Source organism: Ambystoma mexicanum, chromosome 11 (assembly GCF_040938575.1).
Source record: "Ambystoma mexicanum isolate Mex_15411 chromosome 11, UKY_AmexF1_1, whole genome shotgun sequence".
NCBI lineage: Eukaryota > Metazoa > Chordata > Amphibia > Caudata > Ambystomatidae > Ambystoma > Ambystoma mexicanum.
In genome coordinates, this window is record NC_090934.1 from 185,773,942 (window position 1) to 185,795,710 (window position 21,769).

The 21,769-nt window shown below is 48.3% G+C and overlaps 1 protein-coding gene across 25 annotated transcripts in view; it reads right to left on the bottom strand.

Moving 5' to 3' along the window:
• LOC138503201 (mucin-2-like) overlaps positions 1-21,769 on the bottom strand; it is a 1,598,433-nt gene that overhangs the window by 932,561 nt on the left and 644,103 nt on the right. For 24 of the 25 annotated variants that reach the window (XM_069622774.1, XM_069622776.1, XM_069622767.1 and 21 more), the window contains 2 exons: positions 14,227-14,271; positions 13,382-13,474 (listed from right to left, as the gene is read on the bottom strand). In XM_069622774.1, the coding sequence (XP_069478875.1) occupies positions 13,382-13,474; positions 14,227-14,271 (138 nt within the window). The remainder of the gene's footprint in view (positions 1-13,381; positions 13,475-14,226; positions 14,272-21,769) is intronic. The other variant, XM_069622765.1, reaches the window with a different exon arrangement.

A 21,769-nucleotide genomic window follows, 5' to 3' on the forward strand; every position in this document is an offset into this window, starting at 1 on the left:
CGCTGCCAGTGCCTTCTACCAACCAACCAACCACTCAACTAACTATAACTATTAAACCAATGCCCAGCCACCCTCCCCCTGCTCGGGCTCCGCTGCTTCTCCTGCTCCTCCCACCAAGGTAGGACTGGCTTGCGGCAGCGTGATGCCTCAAATTTGACATCTCAAACTCGTAAAAACACTGTGGGGTCTCGTGTCCTGTCGACCACTGTGGCAGTAGGCTCCGTCGCTCCTCTTAAATTTCTTCTGGCCTGCTTAATTTCCTTCGTCTTAAATGTCTCTGCTTGTGTTTGGGTTCCGCTCATCCTTGACGGGGTAGATTCCCTTTGTCGTTGGCATTCCTGGGTCCCTGCTGGGGGATCCCTTGCTGGTCCATCCATGTGTGTGCCTCCCCTGTTGACTCGAAGAAGCACGTCCTTTCCTGGTGTATCACCTTAAGTGTAGCAGGATATAGCAGCATGTAGCGCACACCTGCTGCCATAAGGTGTTCTTTTGTAGGGCCGAACCACGCGCTCTGCTTCTGGACCATGACCGTGTACTCTGGGTATATGGTGATTCTGGAAGAGTTCCTGGTGATCACTCCCCCTTCCCTTGAGAACGTCAATATTTTTTCCCTATATTTGAAGTTTATGATCTTGGCGATCAAAGATCTCGGAGGGGCTCCTGGTGGAGGATTCCTGGTCTAGGCTCTATGAGCTATCTCAAACCACAAAACCCTGGGACAGCACTGCCACCCCAATCTCCTGGAGCAACACATTTTCCACGTACCCCGTGGGGTCCTTGCCTTCTTCACCTTCTGGCAGTCCGACAACACGGATGTTATTCCATCGTGCCCTCCCTTCGTCATCTTCCGCCCTGCATTCCAGGATCTTTGCTCTATGCATCACTTCCGACATTTGAGTCTCTGTGACTTCGACATCTGCTGTTCTGCTGTCATCACTCGATCCGTCAAATTACGTGCATCCTGGCGGAGGAGGCCCACATCCACCATGACTGTGTCTAACTTATTTTCTTGGGATGCCTTCAGGGCCCCTATCGCTGTGTCCTTTTTATTTTCCAGGGACGCCTTTAAGGCAGCAATCGCTTCCAATATTGGACCCTCGCTTGCACTTCCCACTTGTTGTGCGACACTCGTTGCTGCCATTGCTGTATTTGGCTGGGGTAATTGCCTGTTGTCGGATTTCCTGGCAAAAGAGTCTATACTGGTCCGTTTACTCTTTGTTCCTTTTGACATATTTGGCATTATCCCCAGCGCAGGCCCTTTGCTCGCCTGCTATCTATCTTCGTTCTTCCCAATCTTTCCCACACTCTCGAGGGGTGCCATGGCGCCCTGGTTCGGCAGGCCTATACGTCCCAACTCGGTGTCTAACTGGGTCTGGCTCCGATCTCTTGTGGCCCTTAGGTGAGTGTTCGTGGGCCAGTGGACTGTGGTCTCACACGTTGCACCACTAGTCTTGCTGTTGCAGCCAGTGCACTCCTACAGCCAGTGGTCAGGCAACAACAGCAAGTCTTCCCTTTGGTATCTTCCAATGGTGCCAGTCCGCTTCTACTGCTGTTTTAAGCCCATGGCTGCTTGCCAATTGTCGGATGGTCGTGGCCTTCCTGATCCTAGTTTTATTCTGGCTCCACTTCTTCTGTCCGGTGGTCAGGCCTCTTCCTGCCCCCATGTGGGGACTTGTTTGAGCTGATTCCAGCGGCCCTCTTCCTCAAGGGGCTGTTAGGTTATGCTCTTCGGGTTATTCTTCCTCACATGTAAGGGATCCTCCCCGTCCCAGCAATCTCTGCTTGCCCCCTCCATGGTCTCTCAATTGAATACGTGGGCCTCTAGAGAGTTATCTCTTCCAAGTCATGCCCCTGCTGGTGCTTATGGTGGTGGTAATTTCAGCAGGCCCCCTGGCTGTACCCATCACAAGTTGTTCCCCTCCGTCCTCTTCCTTGCCCTTGTGCAGTTTCTATAACCAATCTGAAACAGGGGGCTGATTCCTGTGAGCAAATAGACTGTGTCCTCCCATGTACAGGGCGCACACACCACAGTGCTGTCTATTTGTGTGCCCGCTGTTCCCAGTGCCCTGCACCATGCATTACAGTGATAACTGCAGGTGAAGAGGTGGTCCCCCACCTACCACTGTGTGCATGTTCTCGTCACAACCATTGTTGAAGATGTCAGGGGGCACTTCATGGTTGCTTCTGCACATCCAGTTCTTGTCAGTGCCTCTGGGCTATTGTTCCTTTTCGAACTGTTCTAGTGCATTAATGGGCAGCGTCCCCAGCCACCCTCGTTCGCCTGGCTTGGGCTGTAGTCTGCGTCTCTTCTCCCAAGCGCGCTGTTTCGCTTTTGGTCCCAGCAGTGTTAGGGAAGCGGGGGACTCCACCGGCACCCGCAGAAAACACTCTGGGCTGTATTCCGCCTCCCCGGGCTCTCCGGCCCTTTAACTCGCAGTAAGTGGTATGATGATCACGCCCCTTCCCCATATGGGGAATTGCTACTCATGCGGGGGTCGGGGGAATCGTGGCTCCTGCGGGGGGGGGGGGGTTCTGCCCATTGCACCTCCGTCCCAGATGGCGGTCTCCCACACCAGCCTGGCACAGCTGGTATTGTGCCTGCAATGTGTGGTCGAGACCGCCCCCTGGAAGTCTCCATGATTTATCTGGGACCGCTCCTCTTGTCCCGGTCGTTGCTGCCTCTGCAGTGTTGCTTCCCTTGGGGTCTGGGTCCCGGGTCCCCCTGGAGGGTACTGCTACATCCTGGGTGCGGGGCAGCATCCCTGTGCCTGTACCTCCAGTGCGGCCCCTGCAGTCCCCTCTAGTTCTCCTGGGCCCGGTGACTGTCGGCCCTTGTCTCAAGAACAGCTGCCCTCGTCTCACTGTCTGAGGGATGTACACGGCCAGGGTGCTCGCGTGTCCTAGAGGCGACCACACGTTTGTTGCACGGTCAAGGAGCAACCGCTGTACTCCTCCCGGAAGCTGTTAACAGTCGGGCTGCCAGCCGGTGGGGGCTCAGCGCTGTTGTTTCCCTCAGGCGGCTCTCTGATTGTTTCACCGGCCACGCCGGTCCTCCGCTCCCTCTGTCCTTGTTGTTCGATGAGCGCTCTCACCCAGGGCGGCCCACAGTGTCCTGGGTCTCAGGCAACCCACTGTCCCTGCTCCACCTCACCGGTCTGGTCTCGTGGGGATCCCCAGCCTCACTCGTATTCCGGGCGGCTCCTCTCTCCTGACGGCTGGCGACGCGCCCCTAGTTCATGCTTCTCTCATCAAGTCAGGCCGGGTGCATCCGCCATCTTGGACATGTATCTCTGTTCTTTATATCTAAAATAATGTTCGTTTGGCGCTGCGGTCCCTTCCACAAGTTTCACTGGGTGTCCCTCAGATCTTCCGACACCATCATTTCCCAGTTCTGCCACTTTAGTCAGCGTATAAAGCCAGTAATATCGAATCTTGGACAGGATCACTACGGCCGACAAGCCAGGCCTGAGGCTTCTTATACTTGTATATCATTTGCGACACAAAAGTATAATGTTTTAATTTAGAAAGGTGCGTAAAGTTATCCACCCAATCCCATAATTCCATTTTCCTTACTAAGCTGTTCATCAGGACCTGGAAATGTTCCTCCCAATCGGGTAGCCAATCAATTTCTTCAAATTGTCTTGTGGTTTGAACCATAAAAGCCTCATCCTTCTTAAATTCCATGGAAGTCATTCAGAGTTTGGAGGTAAGTAACGGTCCTTACCGGCATGGCGTAAATACTGTGTCCGTGCTGTCAGTAGTCCGCTAAAAGAGGACTATTACGACTTTGTGGCACAAGGTTTGCGCCATGCCGGTAAGGTCATGATCGCCATGCCGTTAAAGGCACGAGAAATGCTCTTTGCTGCATCCTGAATAGTGCAGGTAGCACAACCGGCATGGCCCAATGCGGCATTAGCGGTCACCGGTAATAACGGTCACCGCTTATAAGCGGATTCGGAAGTAGCGTCATCGCACAGGAACGGAAAGGAGCATGGTGGCCATCTTTAAAAACACAATCCATTGCCATCCTCACCACGCAGGACCCTTTGGACTCTGATGTTGTTGTGAAAACATCCACGTATCACACCCCTATGCCCAAGGCCCTTAAGAAGGGAGCTGCCCGCCAGCGGAAGGAGAGATTTAAAGAGGATGACCTGGAGATGCTGGTTGGGACACTGCAGGAGCATGCAGGGATAGTTTTTTCAAGCAATATGAAGAGGGAGGCAATACTTAAAAAATTGAGATCTAGGCACTTGTTGCTGAGAAGCTCAATGCTGTTGAGAACACCCCACGCACCATCAAAAACTGTTGTAAGCACTGGGACGACCTGCGACTCAGAGTTAGAAATATACTCTCAGTGAACAGGAGCCAGGCAATGGGAACAGGAGGAGGTCCCAGCTCACCAATCAAGCTCACCCCATGGGAGGACAGCTGCGCCAGCATGATAGGAATGGAGGGGGTAGGAGGTGTTGGCGAGATGGAGTGTGGTGCCACAACATTGGGCGATGGAGGTGAGTGTCCTAAGAAAACATTGTAATGCCAAGTCTGATGAAAGTCAACCAATATGTCAGTCCAAAGAGTCAAGCCATGGTCCAACACACACACGCACTCCCAGCAAAGTAGGCAGACGCATCACAGACACATGCAGATGCCTGCTGCAAGGCAATGCCGTACCTGACACATACCACACAAAGATTTAAATGCCATGAGTCACACAGCGTGCAGGCCCAAAATAATATGCATGTCAGATAGCATTGCTCTTGGCCAACATGAGTGTCGTCGACTTATGCCTGCATAACCCACCCATGTATCAAGCAACATGCTCATCCAAACACAAATGCTTATTACCCCCAATTGTGTGGATGATCAATTGTCCAAACGTATGTATGATGCCTATCAAAACATCACTCATGCCGTCCCTCTCTTCGCCCCCCACAGGCTCGGACCATGACAGCGATGGGCAGGACGCAACCCCTGCAAAGACCACACCCCGGAAGAGGTCCCGAGATGACACAAACCGCCCTTCGTCCTCGAGGGGACAACCCAGGGGCCGCCGTGCACCAACAGGCAAGACACCCCAGGTAGCCATTACACCAGTGCCGCCAAGGCCGGTAGAGGGCAAAGCACCCCTACCGCCCATTGGCCATCCTGATGAATCAGGCCAGGCGCCACATTCAGAGGAGTCCTGTTTGGCTGGGGAGGTGGCAGCCACAGCACCCGTCGTTGTGGAGGACACCCAGGATGACATATGGATGCCCCTTGAGGACAATGCTTCGGAAGTGGTCCGTACGCCCAGTCCACCGGCATCCCCCCAAATATCGTCCCTCGAAAGTGACCACACCACCACCCCGGAGCAGTCTGGTCAGGAGCAGATGGAAGGGCACTTCAGTCCCATTTTGACAAGTGTGGAGGCTGAGCAGGCTGAGCAGGACAGCCAGGGACCATCAACCTCCACAGGTGCACCCGCAGGGCCACAGCGGTCAGAACAGCTGACTGCCCTTGTGCGGCAGTTTGTCGAGGACAACAGACTGGCCAGACAGGAGTGGCGTGAGAACTTCACCTCTCTAGGCAGGCCATCACGGAGAGCACCGCCTCCATGGCCAAATCCATTGCAAATAACACCAGCCGCATCTGCGAGGAGGTCTCGGCCCTCTGCCAGGTCTTAGGCCGCATAGTGGATGCCATGGATTCAGGGCATCCGGCTAACCAATCCCAGCAGCCGGCCACACCGTCATCAACCAGTTCGACCCAGACAAGCCCACTCCGCAGGTCAGCACGTACCCTGCGCCGGCAAGACATGCCGCCACCTGGACCAGGGAGTGAAAATTGATAGTCAGGGCAGCCTCATGTAGGCATTGGTGACTCAATGGGACATGTGTGGGGGAGTTGTGGGGGGAGGCGGAGGGGGGTGAGGGTGTGTGGGGGAGTTGTGGGGGGAGGGGGAGGGTGTGTGGGGGAGTTGTGGGAGAAGGCGGAGGGGGTGACGTGGGGGGAGTTGCGGGGGGAGGGGGAGGATGGTGAGAGTGGTGGAGGGTTTTTGCACTTTTGTTAACATTGTTATATTTAATACACCCGTTGCGTGAAAAGCAAGACCTGAGTGGACATTCATCATTGCGCATGTGTCATTTATTCATATACAGTGCATAGTGTGCATGAACCCCCACACCCAGTGTCCTCTGTCCAACTATCATGTCACCCTCTGCTGCCATGTGTGTCAGAAATATTGTGCAATCACTGACTGGCGCACAGCACGTCCCTCCTGTGCATTGGCACCGTGATGATGTCCGGCCACATATTCTTCATCCCCTTCATCATCACCAGGTGGTAGCAGATCAATATCAGGGGGCAGGGACACGTTCCGGCGGATACACATATTGTGCAGCATGACAAATGCCATGATGATCTTGGCCACCTTCTCATGCCTGTAGAGGAGTGCCCCACCCGACCGGCTGAGGCAGCAAAATCGTGCCTTCAACAGGCCAAAGGTCTGCTCGATGACCACACGGAAACGGGTATGGGAATGATTGTAGCCCACCTCGTGCATGTTCTGTGGGTTTCAGACAGGGGCGAGGAGCCACGGCTTCAAAGGATAGCCACTATCACCTGCATGAGAGGCAATAAAAGGTAAATGTTAGTCGATTCATGATGGACAGATGTACTAGTCACACATGCCTGCAGATTATTGTTGCCCACATACACATGTCCCTGTATGTATTTGCCCCATTTTCAGTCCCTCAATGTGTCCTGTGCCATGGACTAATGGTGTGGGTTGCATCTTCAAGATGATACATGGTGTGCACTGACGTCTGGTTGCACATGCATCGTGTACGCATACAGCTGTGTTTGTGTCAAATTTATGATTTGTTGTGTTCTGTGAGATTTACTTAGAGGGAGCGTTGGCAGTAGTCTGTGCAATCTTGGGCAATCAGCGCTGATCATTCCCATGGTGACATGCAGCACTCCTGTGGGTGTGGGGGCCGTGTGACATACTGTGGATGCCCTAGTTGGTTTAGTTAATGCACTCCCAGGGATGCTTGACCTGTGTGGTGATATGCTGGAGTGCTGGAGACAGCAACATAGTTCATATGCACTGCATGGTGCTGGATGGCGTTACGGAGGGTGAGGGGCGCTGATGAGTGGTGCATGTGTTGTGGGATGTGCGGTGGTTTCCTGTTAGTCATGTAGTGATAGGTGTCGACCTTACTTCATTCCTATGGGATTTGGGTGTCATGTACCGTTTGAGATGCTTTGGGGCACAGTGTTCGGTGATGTGCACATCATGCTGTCACATCAACATTGGCAGCATGGTGGTGTGTGCATCTCTTCCCCCATAAAATAAGGGTTGTGATATGCCATGCATGTGCCCCACTGTGTGCTTTTAGGTGCCTGTGGCAAGGAAGTGGAGCACAGCAACTACCTTCAGTAAAGGGGGGATGGCGGTACGTATTTCAATGAGGCTGACAATGTCGTCGTGTATCAGGTTCACAATGGTGATGGTGTCCCGGTCAGACGGTACAGGGTGTGGATCTGCTCAGGGGTTACGTTGAAAGGACTGGCTCTGATGCCAAGGTTAGGGGCTGCCTGAGTGGTAACGGTGGCTGCACTGGTGGGGCATGCTGGGCCTGTCTCACCTTCCATCTCCTCCTGCCTCTCCTCTGTGGTGCCAGCTGTTGTTGTTGTTGCTGCTGTTGTGGCAATGCAAGCATGTTCTCCAGCTCCAGTAATGCTACTATTATTGGGATCATCTTGGTGTGGGAGGGGGTGTGGTGTGTGGGTGTGCTCCTTTTGTAGTGGGCCAGATTCCATTGCCTAAGCCTGTGCTGATTGTGTGCACCTGTGGCAGTTGGGATCACTGCACATGGCGCTTAACGGTTGGTCTGCGATGCCGGTATTTACGGCATGCCGGTAACTACTTTAAACGCCTTCATGAAGCCGTTATTGTATGTCAGCTTCACTTGTGATCTCCTCCAGTTTACGGCATGCCGCTAATGATGGTATGGTGGGCCGCGTGCCCGCGCACACGCCGCTATTAGAGACGCTGTAAATTACGATGCCACTAATAGCGGTCAGGCTGGTCAGAATAGCCTGTAGCGGTAAGCGATGCCGGTAATCCTTTACCGGCATCGTTTTTCCCTTAGCACCAACCTCGGAATGACCCCCCATGTCCTTTCCTATGGAGTGAATCAGCAAGCTTGTATCTGCTTTATTTTGCTCTTATGTACACCAGTGCTCTTTTCTGCTTCACGAGGCTTCCCAAGGAAATTAACCCCAGCTCTAGGCGCAAAATGTCTATTGGTATAAACTGGGGTAAATCAAAATCTTCCTCCAAAATGTACTTTCGATCACCTTCAGCCAATTCAAATTTCTCATTGTCATGGCCTAAAGCCGTATAATACTGTAGGAGCAAAACACTGACAATACAGCATCCTTGCACCGAACAGTGTGAAGCCTCCTGTTTGAGCTACATAACGAGAGATTAGTGCCGTTAATTGATTCGCCCTTCTCCTGCGGTCTTTAATGCACTCCTTGTATCCCTGTTTCGGCTCCATACGTATACCCAGATATCTATATTGCTCAGCATAGTGAATCCAGTGGCCTTCTATGTTTAGAGCTACTCTCCTGACCTCCTTTTTCCCAAAGAAGATCACCTGTGTCTTGTTACTATTAATAGTCGGCTCATTTTCTCTTGCATCTGCCCATAGCTCTTCTGCCATCCTTTTCAAGCCCCTGAAGGTGCGGTCCAAGATGACCAAGTCATCAGCATATGCTAGTGTAGAACAGCATTGACCGTCCACCCTTGAAGGACACATTCCTACTCTATCCAGGGCTAGAGGCAGATCAGCCATGTAGAGGTTGAACAGTAAGGGACCACAACCACATCCCTGCTTAACTCCCCTACAGCTGGCAGTCGGGGCAGTTAAGGTCCCCTCACCGTTCAACCTCACTCGGACTGAGTTGTTCTCATGAAGCAGCTTTATGAAATAAAGAATGTAATCTGGGCAACCATAGATCTTCATATGTTATATGGCATTTGCATAGCGCCTAGTCCATTGGTATGGCCTCAAATCGCTGTGGGTGAACGCCCTTGAAGGACTGAAGTCTGAGGTATGAGAATTAATAAGAGAATTTTATAATATGTGGGCTCATTTTAGCCAGTATGAAAGTAGGTAGGGGCGACTAAGTCCTTTCTAGCGACCCATGGAAATCTGGCTAGTGGATGGGTGCTGAGATGGGCTGTCTGGAAAGTAGGCGAGTCAAGGAGACTGAATGTGTACCCAGCTAGACCACATTTATTTGTGGGACTTAGTATGCATTCTAGTGAAGGAGGAGATGTGCAATGTGAGTACCAGTAGTGGATTGTTGCAGATGTATGCAGGTGGGTGGTCATGCCCTGGGAAGGACACAGCTATCTTCCATTGAGATGAGTGTGAGACGTACCCGGGAGTCATGGCTGGTGTGTAATTGCGATGAATTAATGCAGATCATATCATGCAGATCGACTGGAATACTTTCTGAGCGGGCTTGGTACTCAGTATTGTCTTGTCTCCTCAAATGATTCATCGAAGCCCTTACTTGCCTGTCTGGGGGCGATAGTTAACCCATGAGTTGGACTAGGTCTGTCAAGATGCATAAGGGAAGAGCCAGGTCTTGAATGCCTTCCGGAAGATGAGGTGGTATTCAATGCGGCAAATGCTAGAAGGGATAGAGTTCCATATGATGGGTGTTTGGATGGAGAAAGTCGATCCCCCTATGATAAATGAATGTGGAAGGAGCAGACTGGTAACAGAGTGTCCCTGTAATGCCTGTAACGCTCACCTGATTCTCGCAGAGGCGCCGGTCTTGACTGGGCGACTACCGTATCTTCAAAGGTGATGTGTAGCACCCGGTTGGCTCTTTGGGCTGGACCTCTGTGCACTGTATGCCTGACGTGTAGAGTAAGATGTCTTAGGTAAGTGAATGCCGAGCTCTCCATCTGCCTCGGGGCAGGGTGCTGTAACCAGTTTCTTCACTGGATAGGTAGCGCAGGCCTCTTGACTTCAGAGGACTGCTGTCCGTCGTTTACTGCACGAACGGTAAGTTTCGAGTCATTCAAATGTCTTTAAAGTCTTTAGTAATGATGTCTCTTGTTTTGCAGGGTTCTGGCGATGGCGGATGACGGGCTGAAGTGAGTTGAAGATGGAGCCCGTGTGATGAATAGAAGCGCCTGGAAGCACGTAAGTAAGCGCTTGTTGCCTGCTTCACTATGCGCTCTAACTGTCTTTTTATTTTGCAGGTACGAGTTTGGAGCGGCTGCAGGGTGCCGGAATACCCACTGGATTAGATGTGGAAAGGAGTAATGGCACGTGAGTATTAAAGTTCCCCAATGTCTTTAAACGCACCTTGTTTTGTCTTTCAGATGCGGGATGCAGCGCCGAAGGCCTCCGGAGCGTGCAAAGAGTTGGTAAACTTTTGTCTTTCAGATGCCGGAATGCTAACCTGTTCTTTCTTGTCTTTATAGGTGTTGCTGAAGACTGGATTCAGGATGGTAAGCCTTTGCCTTTCAGATGCCGGAATGCTAACCTGTTCTTTCTTGTCTTTATAGGTGTTGCTGAAGACTGGATTCAGGATGGTAAGCCTTTTTCCTTAGGCCCAGGACCGGATGCAGAAGACACGATGAGCGTTCTGCTGCAGAGGTTGCAGAATAACGCAAAGCAAGATTCATCCACCGGGTGTGGTTTAAATAGCCTCCTGTAGTGCTTAGGTGTCTCCTTCCACAGCCACGCCTAAGTAAGAAAAGAGTTCCTGGTAAGAAAAGAGTTCCTGCCTTCCAGAAGAGTTCCAGTGTTCTGAATCTAGGGAGTGGCTCCAGCCCCACCCAACAGGAAAAGTAGTTCCAAACAGAAGAGGATCAGAGGCTCAACTGGCAGGCAAGTAAGCAGCATGGTCTGCTGAAGGTAAGTCCACCCAAGCATGATGAGCCCGGCGCTTCCAGCGCTGGGACTGGGCATATTTATGAGCCTGGTGCCACTGGCGCCAGGACTGGGTCCAAAAGGTCCCAATTGGGACTGGTTGGCACTCGGAACCTGGGTTATGGATCTGCTTCCAAGGGAGTTGGGAAAACCCTGACCTTTTGGAAGCAGAGATCATGACAATGCCTGCTCCACACATGCCTCAAGCTAGTCCTGCTCCTACGCCTGGAGTATGCAGGTCTGTGCCGAGATTCTATGAAATGTTCCCTGTTTGAGGAACAGGAAAGGGATCACATATTCTGCCTCTATTCAGCATTCATACTGCAGAGACCAGGACTGCATGGCCACTAGAGAAACCTTCAGAAAATTCCAAGCACAACCACTGCACTACCTACCTGGTGTGCACGTCTCTTAAACCAGCATGCCCGCATTCTTCCCAGGTCCTGTGCATTCCTTCTCATGATGTCACATTCCTGAAGACAGTCTGTGATACGCTCCATCCCCTAGCACTCAACTACATTCTGTTTCTATTAAGAGGTCAATGTGGCCCCCTCAAACCTTTGGCTTTGCCGGATCCTTAGGGGCCAGTAGTCCACCAATTCTCTTCCCCCTTCTCCACTGCATACCAACTGTGGGCTGGAAGCTCCTGGAATGGACACGACCCAGCTGCACCCCATCTGTTTCACAGAACAAAACAATCAGGAGGACCTGGGTCGCTGCTGCTCCTTACATAATTAAGGGAAGGGTTAGAGAAAACTCCTGTGAAAATATTCGGAGGATCATCGTAAGCATCATAAGTGAGGATTGCAACAATGGTGGGGTCCAAGGGTAATGCATGCTCTGCTTCCTTATGTGTGTGTGTGTGTGTGTGTGTTTTGTACAAGTCATGCCCATATACAAATGATGATAGCATTAGACCTCTCAGGTAGAACACAAAACACTTTCTTGTCACGCATATACCACTCATTATTTTATAACTAGAAAATGGATCTCTGTGGGTATGGGAATGGGGGGCTTGGTTGCTGCTTTGACTTTTCCCATTTGTAAAGCTAGAAGTGGTCAGGTACTCTGAGAATTATTGATAACTCTCTTGTCTCCTAAGAATGCAAAATCTGTGAAGGAATTTAGGGCCTCATTACACGGACGGCGGTAAGGGTTAACGGTCACCGTTAATGGTACCGGTGACCGTTAACCCTTACCGCCTTACTACGAGGTCCCTTTGCGGGCTGGAGACTTTAACGCCTGCTTTTTGCAGGCGTTAAAACCCAACCCGCAAAGGGACCAGGGTGCTAATTATGGTACCACAATTTGCAGTGCCGTAATTAGCACCTTCTCCATTCCCATTATGCCCTATGGGACAAAAATGGGAATGGGGAAGGGCAATGGGGGAAGGGGGAATTACCGCCCTACCAACCTTGGAATAGGGTGGTAATTCCCCTTTCCTCCAAGGCGGTGCCAGTATTTTACCGGCATGGACCAAGGTGCACCTTGGTCCACCGCCGTCCGTGTAATGAGGCCCTTAGTGTTTCGTTCAACCAGATCCAAACCTTAAAATCAGAATCAGTTTGTTATCAAGATTATACTTGTTTAAAGTGATAGAAAATGATACGGTAACTTTCAGCATCAGGAGTCTCTTGCAGGTTATTTATTTATGTATAACATGTGCATTGTGCATATTACAATATTACTTGTCTCACAGCACAAGTTGCTCAAGATATGGACCGTAACAATACCCAAAGCAGGAAAACATGAGAATCAAAATGGAGTTCGGATCGCAGGAGAAGAGCAGAGCCTTGATGTCTTTCTTCAATTAATAAGCCTCAGATGGTGCCAGAGATGTTGTTCCAGAGTTTGGGGGCGTGGGCGGAAAACTGCCTCCGGGATAGGGACGCAGGAGTATCTAGAGAGATTGGGCCATGCATTTGGATTTCAGACAGAGTTTGTTTCTGAATCAAGTCAGTGGATGGGAATCAGAGGGATGACGTGCTCTCATTTCTTATGTCCAGGTTCATTAGTGGTGGTACTGCTCTTGATTTTCTCAAATATGCCCAATATGCATTCTAGTTGTGACCATCAATGAAATGTCGCTCCCTTCTTACACCCATTCATCCACATCTGTCCTTGCTTTTATAGATCAATTCATGGCATATCCAGCTAGTTGTGGCCATCCGTCCATTCCTTCATTTGTTCATCTTTGTAAAGCCTCCCACTGCTTCTCTTTGTTAACCCATCATTGGCTCCACTATTCATTTGGTCATAGGCTCATCAAGCCTCTCACCTTTAGCCGTCAAACTGACTTCACTTCCATACTAAGATCCAAAGCCCACCACCCATATATAATCTGCTGTCTCCAGCACCCAACATTTACAGTTCCAAGCACCATAAACAATCATCATCCTTACAAAGTATAATCTGATGGAACTTGCAGTTACCTGCGAGACTTGTTGTTGGAACTAATAATGTTGATGGTTCTGCTGTCATCGTTGTTGTTCTTGCTGCTGTGTGCGTTGATTCTTTTGATGACACTGTCATAGACAACCATATTTATTAATTATGATTATCATTATTATGGCATTTATTGAGCACGTACCTAGCTTCGAGAAGAAACGGAGCACTTTACAGAGGTATACAACAATACAGATGCATAACGGAGCAATTTACAGAGGTATACAACAGTACAGATGCATAAAGGAGCGCTTTTCAGAGGTAACAACAGAACAGATATACAGCGGGGAGGGTAGGACACAGAGGGGCACAGAGGAGGAGTACAGCTGTACCGGGTGGCGGGGAGCAGAGTGGCGGGTGGCGATTCTCAATGTGTATTTTATTGTTTCTACCAATCATTTATTCTTACGTCGATGCACCATTTCATACTCCCCAGCCCCTGCCCATTTGTTCATATTTATCCATACTTTTTATGACCCTGCACCATGCTCCTTTAACTTCCCATAATCTCTCTGTTTCTTCCTATGCACTGACCTCCGTCAGTCCATTCTTCTATAACTCGACTGGAGACAGCATGATCCTTTTCATCCGATTTCCTCCTCCAGCTATGTCATAAAAGTTTCACCACTATTCCATCCAACTCTGACTATCCAGCCATTGCTCCATATTGTCAACTGCTTCGTGCCTATCCCTCTCAAGGGCTCTACTTTTGATCAGTTTAAGGCCTAATAAATCTCTCTTTCTTACCTACCCAGCTGCCTCCACCGTCCATCATCTACATCACTGCCACCATGAACTTTCAGGACAATTATGAAGGGTAATCTGTAGTTACCTGTAATCGATGCTGTAGTTACTATTTCTGCTCCTGTTGTCATCGCTGTCGTTGTTATGATGCAATAGAAATGGTAAAATAACCACACATTAGTACACCAGTTAGAATACACCTTGAGAACATTTATCTATCACCATTTTATCTCTTCCATAAAACCTCATAGATCAATTACCAAATTGACTCTGGGAAGAGGTCGCTTTGATAGTGTTCATCAAATACATGTTAAATAGAGGAAGATATGGTGAGCTAGGTTGTTGAGTGGAGCAAGCTGGCCACACATTATTAGGGTCCTTCGCTAACTTAGTGCAGCATGAGAGAGACTCACTTGATGGATAACGAATTTCAAGACACATTCACCTGTAAATAACTGCTGCAGTGCTGGGACCATCACTCAATGTTGCATATAATTCCCTATAATATCTATGGAGCTTAATGTGACTCCTGGTTCTCTCACCCTACACTTTTAGTAATACCCTGGCATCATTATTCCAATTATTAAATACTACTGGCTAAAGATATATTTCCAAACACACCCATGGCAATCAGAAAAGGCACACAGATTAACAAAAGTATTTGGTATGTGCTCCTGAATAAAAAAATATATTAATGCCCAAATAAAGGTTTCAGCCAATTAAAATTAAACATTTCCAAGTATAAATTGTGCAAGCTGTAATCATTCAATGGGGGACACATCAGGCATCCTCACATCAGGGGCCATAGTCATACAGAAACACGGTGCAATATGTAGAACACTGTACTTTATTTACAAATTGTTAGGCCAATGTGCAAAATCTGTATGGGAGAGACAATAATAAAAGTAAAGCATTGCGTTAGTAATCAGAAACATGTTCATTATTTCAATGTAAAGTCGTTTGTGGGAAGCTTGTTTTGGTGAACAACATACTGTGAGGGGTCAGTAATGCGAGGCGGACAACCGCTTGTATGTTTCTCAGAATTAAACATTTTATTAAAAGAAAAAAATGCAAATAAATCCTCGCCAAACCTACTCTATCAGGGAGTTCCCTACCTAGTCTAAGAGTTCGGGGAATCACTCCTAACAGAAACAAACTGACCTTCACACTAAACAACAAAACATGTAAAGTAAATAATCAACGACATAAATTAATGAATAACAAACAACCAGTAATGTGGATGTCCTTCACCTGTCCTGGGTAAATCCCTTTCCCAGGATTGTTCAAAGTCAATTTCCCTGTGTTCAAACAGAGGAGTAAAGTCTTGAACCAGTTCTTGTAAGTTCCACATGAAATACAAGTTCACCAAACAAAACTCCGTTGGTAACAGTTCTTCAGCTTTTAGTTGAAAAGATACCTTTCTAATTCCAGCCAAGGAAATAGCACCAATGGTAATCCTGGATGTCTTCCTTCCAAGATTGCTTTGCCACAGTTCAGAGAATAGATTAGCTAGTTCTTCTACAGTTCTACAGGTGTTCATACCCTCTGCAGTACTTCTGGTATAATTGTCAGGATGCTTCCTCTTGGGTTGTTGTTCTCCTCTTAACAATCACCCTTCTACTACTGTTGCGATGGAAACAGACTCCTTAGTTCCACAGTATCCCACTACTTCAAACAACTGCAATGTGACATATACTGACAGTATTATACACAACCACACTTCTGGTATTTCTGCTTCAACTTTATAAATTAGAATGGTTAGGCATTTTAAAGACAAGACATTTCGACCTCTACAGGTAGGCAAGACACTCTTCTTTCCTATGCTCCAAGAAAAAGGCAGCCTCTTTGCCTCTTCAGTCTGCCTTACTGCCCCCAAGGATAACGTGCCTCTGCTTCCAGACTGACTTTCTCCCAACTTCAACAGTCTTAGCATTACAGGTTATTTGCTCAATCTGCTTCCAAGCACCCAGTTCCCTTCCCCAGATTTGTACACACTGTTCTGTGTTTAAAAGATATTGGGCCCCATTATAACTGTGCCGGTCCGGTAACAACGGTGCCTGTAAGCCTACCAGCACCGTTGTTACTGGACCGGCACACTACAGGTCTGCTTGCCGGAGTTGCTGTACCGGGTAGGTGGGACCCTGCCGGGCACAGCGGCCACGGTAAGCAGACCTACATGGAAGCTCCGCCACCGTTATTAACGGTGCCAGTGCTTCTGTGTTCCCCCTTCCCATTGAGTTCTATGGGACCCAAATGGGAATGGGGATTAACATTTACCAGCGCCTGACTTCCCGGAACGCTGGGGTCGTAATCCCCCGGTAATTCTGGCAAGCCAGGTGCGGTAAATACTGCAAGTCTGGCAGCAACCTGTCGGTTTAACGGCACGGCTACCGCCGGACTTGTAATGAGGCCCATTGGTGCTTAGGGTTACAAGGTTCAGTCTTCAAAGGAAAATCAATTTTAGGCATACACAACCACTCTTTAAGGTAGATCTTCAACCTTAAGCGTCTAAGGTTTTGTAGTCCCACATATTAACACGGAAGGACTTTCTACTCCACTCGGGAATCACAATAGGTCATACGCGACCATCCTGTGATGCTGTAAGATCTTGTAACACATGTGAAAGTCGCTTCAGAGTTTTCGGAGTACTTTAGAAAGTGTTCCCTGCGACCTCTCCGATAACATTTAAAAGTTCGACAATGGGAAATGAAAGGCGTTTCTTCACATGCGAGCACTGTAACTTTACTAGAAGTGCGTGTGATACATTTCCATTGTAAAGAATAGCTTTCACAATGACAAACAGGTTCTACTCGCTTCTGCTCTTACTCAAGCCACTTTAGAGCTGGTAACAATTACCAGCAAGGGTTTAAGAGTGTAACTGAACGCCAAGCTTCACTCACCGTCTCCAGGAACACTGAAGTTGTGGACTGCTTCACCTTCCCAACTTCTTCTTCTTCTACAATGGCTTTAGGCACACTTGGGACCCACACCCCTCTGCAGCATGGGTGTCTCCGGTCCGGCCACACCAACTGGGAGTCTCCTGCACTCCTCTGTCCCTCGGCTTACTTCTTGCTACGGGCCTCAGCCTTCAGCACGGTCACGGCTCTGCAATTACAGCCACTAGCCACACCTGGGAAGACTTTCACTCTCAGCACGTCTCTCTCAGTGCAGCCACGGCAAGGCAGGGTTTGTGAACAAAGAACCAAATTTGCAGGTGAAATATGCTGTCGCCACATCCCAGCGTCCCGTAAATCATCACACTTCGTCATGAACTGCCATCCTTGCTCTTCTCCTTCTGCTACTTCTGCCAGCCTTCCTGCTCCTGCTCCAGCTCCTCTCTCCTTCTTCCTGCTGCAGTCTTTTATGCCTCTTAGGTAGGGCAATTGATTTCAGGTGCAGGCCCTTACTGCTAATTCTATGTCAAGACAGGAGGCACGCATTATGCTTGACTTTCTTTAATACTGCAACTCAAAACATTTCAAAAACTGAACATTTAAACTCAACCTCTTTTGTTTTGCTACTAAACTAAACGAAAAGTTCAAGAGTTTAAAGGGTTCAACTAAAAACACTACAAATCCCCATGAGCTCCTTGTCCATCGTATTCCTAAGGCTCCCACTGACCACCTATCAGAGTTGGGGTCCAATATAAATAGTCTCTGATATGGGTCCTTTCCTCGTTCCTTTTGCTGCAGCTCACGAGATAAGTGAATTTCACCTTATATTTTGCTGTCACGTGTTTCTGTGGGAATTACTTCAGAATAGAGATATTGTAATGAATGTTGACCCTAGCGGGGCTAGCATGTTTAGTTGGTTGCACTGTTTTATTTTTATTGAAAGGATTGTCCTCGTATTTCACGTGTGCTCCCACGCGCCCAATCTATTAGATCTCTCCCGAGTTATACCGCTCCAACCTCCTCAGAGTGAACGCGCCCTCATCAGGCAGCCGGCCCCACTTTCTCCTCCCACTTTCTCTCCCGTTCTCTGTGCCCCTTAGCACCGGCAGCAAAGGAGACAGCATTAGGACCCAGAGGATCGGGCTGCATATCGCGCCTTTCCCGACGTCCTCTGGGTCCCCGCTTCAACGCTCCATACTAACGTTCCAACTGAGAGAACAAGACACGCTACGTTGCAGCAGGAGAGAGGGTAACCAACTCAAAGTTAACAAAAAAAAAGAAAGAGAGAGTAAGATTTACAGAACCGCTGCATGTCCGGTCCTGAACTCTTTGGTCCGCAGAGGCTGCTGAACCCCACAGTCTCCCAAGAAGGTGTGAGCAACAACTGTTCTAACTTACAGCTGAAGTTCCAACCCCCTCAAGGGAAAGGGGAAGTGGAGAAAATAACAAACGGCACAGATAGCTCTCTTCATACAGGCAACAATCTGCAGAAAGAGAATAGAAAACAATGATTACTCTCTCATCAATTTCACTGGTTTTCACTGAAACCCCCAAAGAGATTTTTCATACCTGTGCATCCTCTGCAACTTGCTCAGAGGATAACAAATGTGCTGTGTTTAAACTCTTCAGTCATTATAATTATTGAACTTCCAAAAGAATCTTCTTTCTTGCTCAGAAAGTCTTTTGAATATCTTATATTTAAGAAAATACAATTTAGACTTCCTTTGAGTGACTTTTAGTCCAAAGTTATTCACCAGCAGTTAAAAGAGTCACAAACTTGCTGTCATCACTTCTCAGTAACTTTTGAATATGTGAAAATGAAGTAGAATTATTGTCTGTGTTTTAGTGCTTGCTTCTCTTGTTGTTCTTTTTAAGAGATTTCTTGACTAGTGTATAAAGTCACTTTTGAGTGAATGAATGTGATGTTACCTTGAATGGATTTTCTTTAACATCGAGGATTTACTCCTAGCATCACAGTAATATTCAAACCCGAAAAAAATACTTTAACCTGAGTTCTACTTCCTGCTCAGCTTTTAAAGAATACAAATCAACACGGTCTCACAAGCGTCCGTCAGCTCTTTTTCTGGAATTAAACACTGACACTACAATAACTAAATTTGCGCACGCGCATAAATAACTTAATTCCTGACCCACATAGGAATGTTAGTCATCGCGCATGCGTTAAAAAACTAACTTGTATTCTATGTTCGCGCATGCTCATTGTTTAATGCCTGACCTTAATTAGACTGTCATCGCGCATGCTCTAAAGAGACTAGCTCATATTCAACGCTTTCAATTTATGAGCACGCGCGGCTCATTGCAATGTCGAAATAACTAGACTGAAATCAAAAGCGAATTCACCACAAAAAAATATCTGTCAAAATGTTGCGCAAACGTAACCTTGACTTTCACAATACTCAGAGTTTCCTCCAAATGCTAACTTCTGACACATGCGCATTTATTCCCAAAAATAATCAACACCCGTTAAATCGCTATGGAGTCTAGATTCCAGACTCACTAACTCAATACCTCTGTAACGATAAGTTTAATGCTCTTTAAAATGAATTTCATCTACATGAAATGTCAAAGACTAAAACACATTCAGGAAATACTTTTCAAGAGTGTTTAGTCGGTCAAATTGCATGTATGTTACTTCAAAAGACCTTTCCTAACTAAATACCTAAACTAAGAAGTAACTCATATTTCATTAATGCCTTTTAAGACAGTCACAGAATCATAGTTGTATCTACTTGCGAGGAAAGCTTCTCCAAACAATTTCTCAAAGTAAGAAAACAAACGCTCCCACCGGATGCTTCTGGTTGTCTTGTCCCACGCAGGAGTTAATCTGATTCATCAAGCTGAAGAGTAGGAAAACATATTTAACTGTATTGAATAAACTTATTTTGTTCAAGAAGGGAGAGTTTAAAATACAGGACCTTCCTGGGACATACTGGACAATGAAAGGCAGTTTAGAATGTTACCAAGTTCATCTAGTGATTACCTGGACCAATCACCTCCCAGTCCCTCTCCTCCATGTTGGATTGGGTTATTACTCTCACTTTGTAACATAGTAGTTAAGGCAAAATAACACTACTCCAAAACAACAGATTCAAGCAGAACTCTCACTCTCCCACAATCGCCACTGAACCAGACCTGACACTGCACAGCCTGATTGTTCCAATGCAGCTAGCTTTGCCAAGCTGCCCAGGCACACATGGCTCAATATAAAGATTCAAGGCTATCTCAGTCTACCTACCCAGAGTGGAGTGAGGATGAGTGGGCAGAAGAGCCCACAAAGCCTGATACAGATGTAGCTCTTAGTTTGAGAGTCCTAGGAGACTCCCTCTCTCAAGCCGTGTCGCAGGGGGTGCAGCCTCTCACACAGCGACTGGACATGCTGGAAGCTATGGTTGCCAAACAGAGATCTGACCAAGAAGCTTCCAGAAAGAGACAGGCAGTCAGTCCAGGCAAAGGGACATCAGCCAGACATCCCTGTACAGGAGTTGACCATGAGGGGTGTAAGAAGGCTCGAAAGAGGCCGCCCCCTTCGATCCCCCCCAGAGCCAAAAAGAAGGGATTAACCCAGCACCCCAGGAGGTGGTCGATCCAGTCAGCAGGCTCAAGAAGGCCTTCTTGACTTGATGAAATCGACAGTGCTACACTCACGACCACCTACCCCATGGACGACTAATTTGGGGGACGAAGACAGAATTTATTCTCCCTGATGATGAAGGGAATGAGGAGGAGGAGGCGACCCTCACAGAACCCCGTAATAATGACCCGGCTCCGGAAGAAGAAGATAATGTGGGTGACATGTTCGACCCAGAGGCTATCTGGCACCCCAAATCGTCAGAGTGGTTGCTGTCACCTAGAGTGGCCCTGTACATGTCTCAGCACACCAGGAAACCGCTAGAAAAGGAACTTCTCTCAAGAGTGAGAGCGGAATGTCCATGACCCGATCTACCCGGGAAGCTTGCAGATAACCCTGATTTCGACCCGAAGATGGTAACATTTGTCACAAAGACTGTCAGGGATATTCGCAAAGGCGTTGATCGTGCTTGGGGGGTTGTCAAGATAAACTACTGGCCGGTCCCTTGGCTAAGATAATGGATCTAGCCGAAAGGGCGAAAGATACCGGAACGCCAGTGGATGCTCAGATCCTAGGTAGCTGGGCACAACGCGCAGTATGGGCCTCATTACGAGTTTGGAGGTAGCCATGCCGATTTTAGCAGCATGGCTACCCCCAAACTCGGGTCCGGGTCCCGCAAAAGGGGACTTACCGGGCCATTCCGACCTTGGAGGGCCCAGTAATTCCCTTTCGCAGGACCTGGAGCCGGTACATTCCCATTCCTATTTGAGCCCCCATAGGGCTCAATGGGAATGGGGAGGATGCTCCTGACTCTCAAAGTGAAAACAATCAACAAAGAAATCAGGTCAGTCATTGCAAAGATGACTATTTCGCTTAGCATTCTAGCCAGGATAGTGGGTCTATTAGTGGCCTCGATTCAAGCAATTTTTCCAGCCCTCTCCATTACAGAGCCCTTTAGAGGCTCAAGATCAAACACCTTCAGGGAGGAGTAGGGTACCACCAATTAGTTACCCTAGCCCAAGACGCTCTGACAGATCTTCGCTGGTGGCTCCAGAACATGGAAGCTTAGAATGGCCAAGCAATTTTCGGCGAAACTCCAGATATGATAATAGAGTCAGACGCGAGCAGAGCTGACTAGGGAGCCAGAT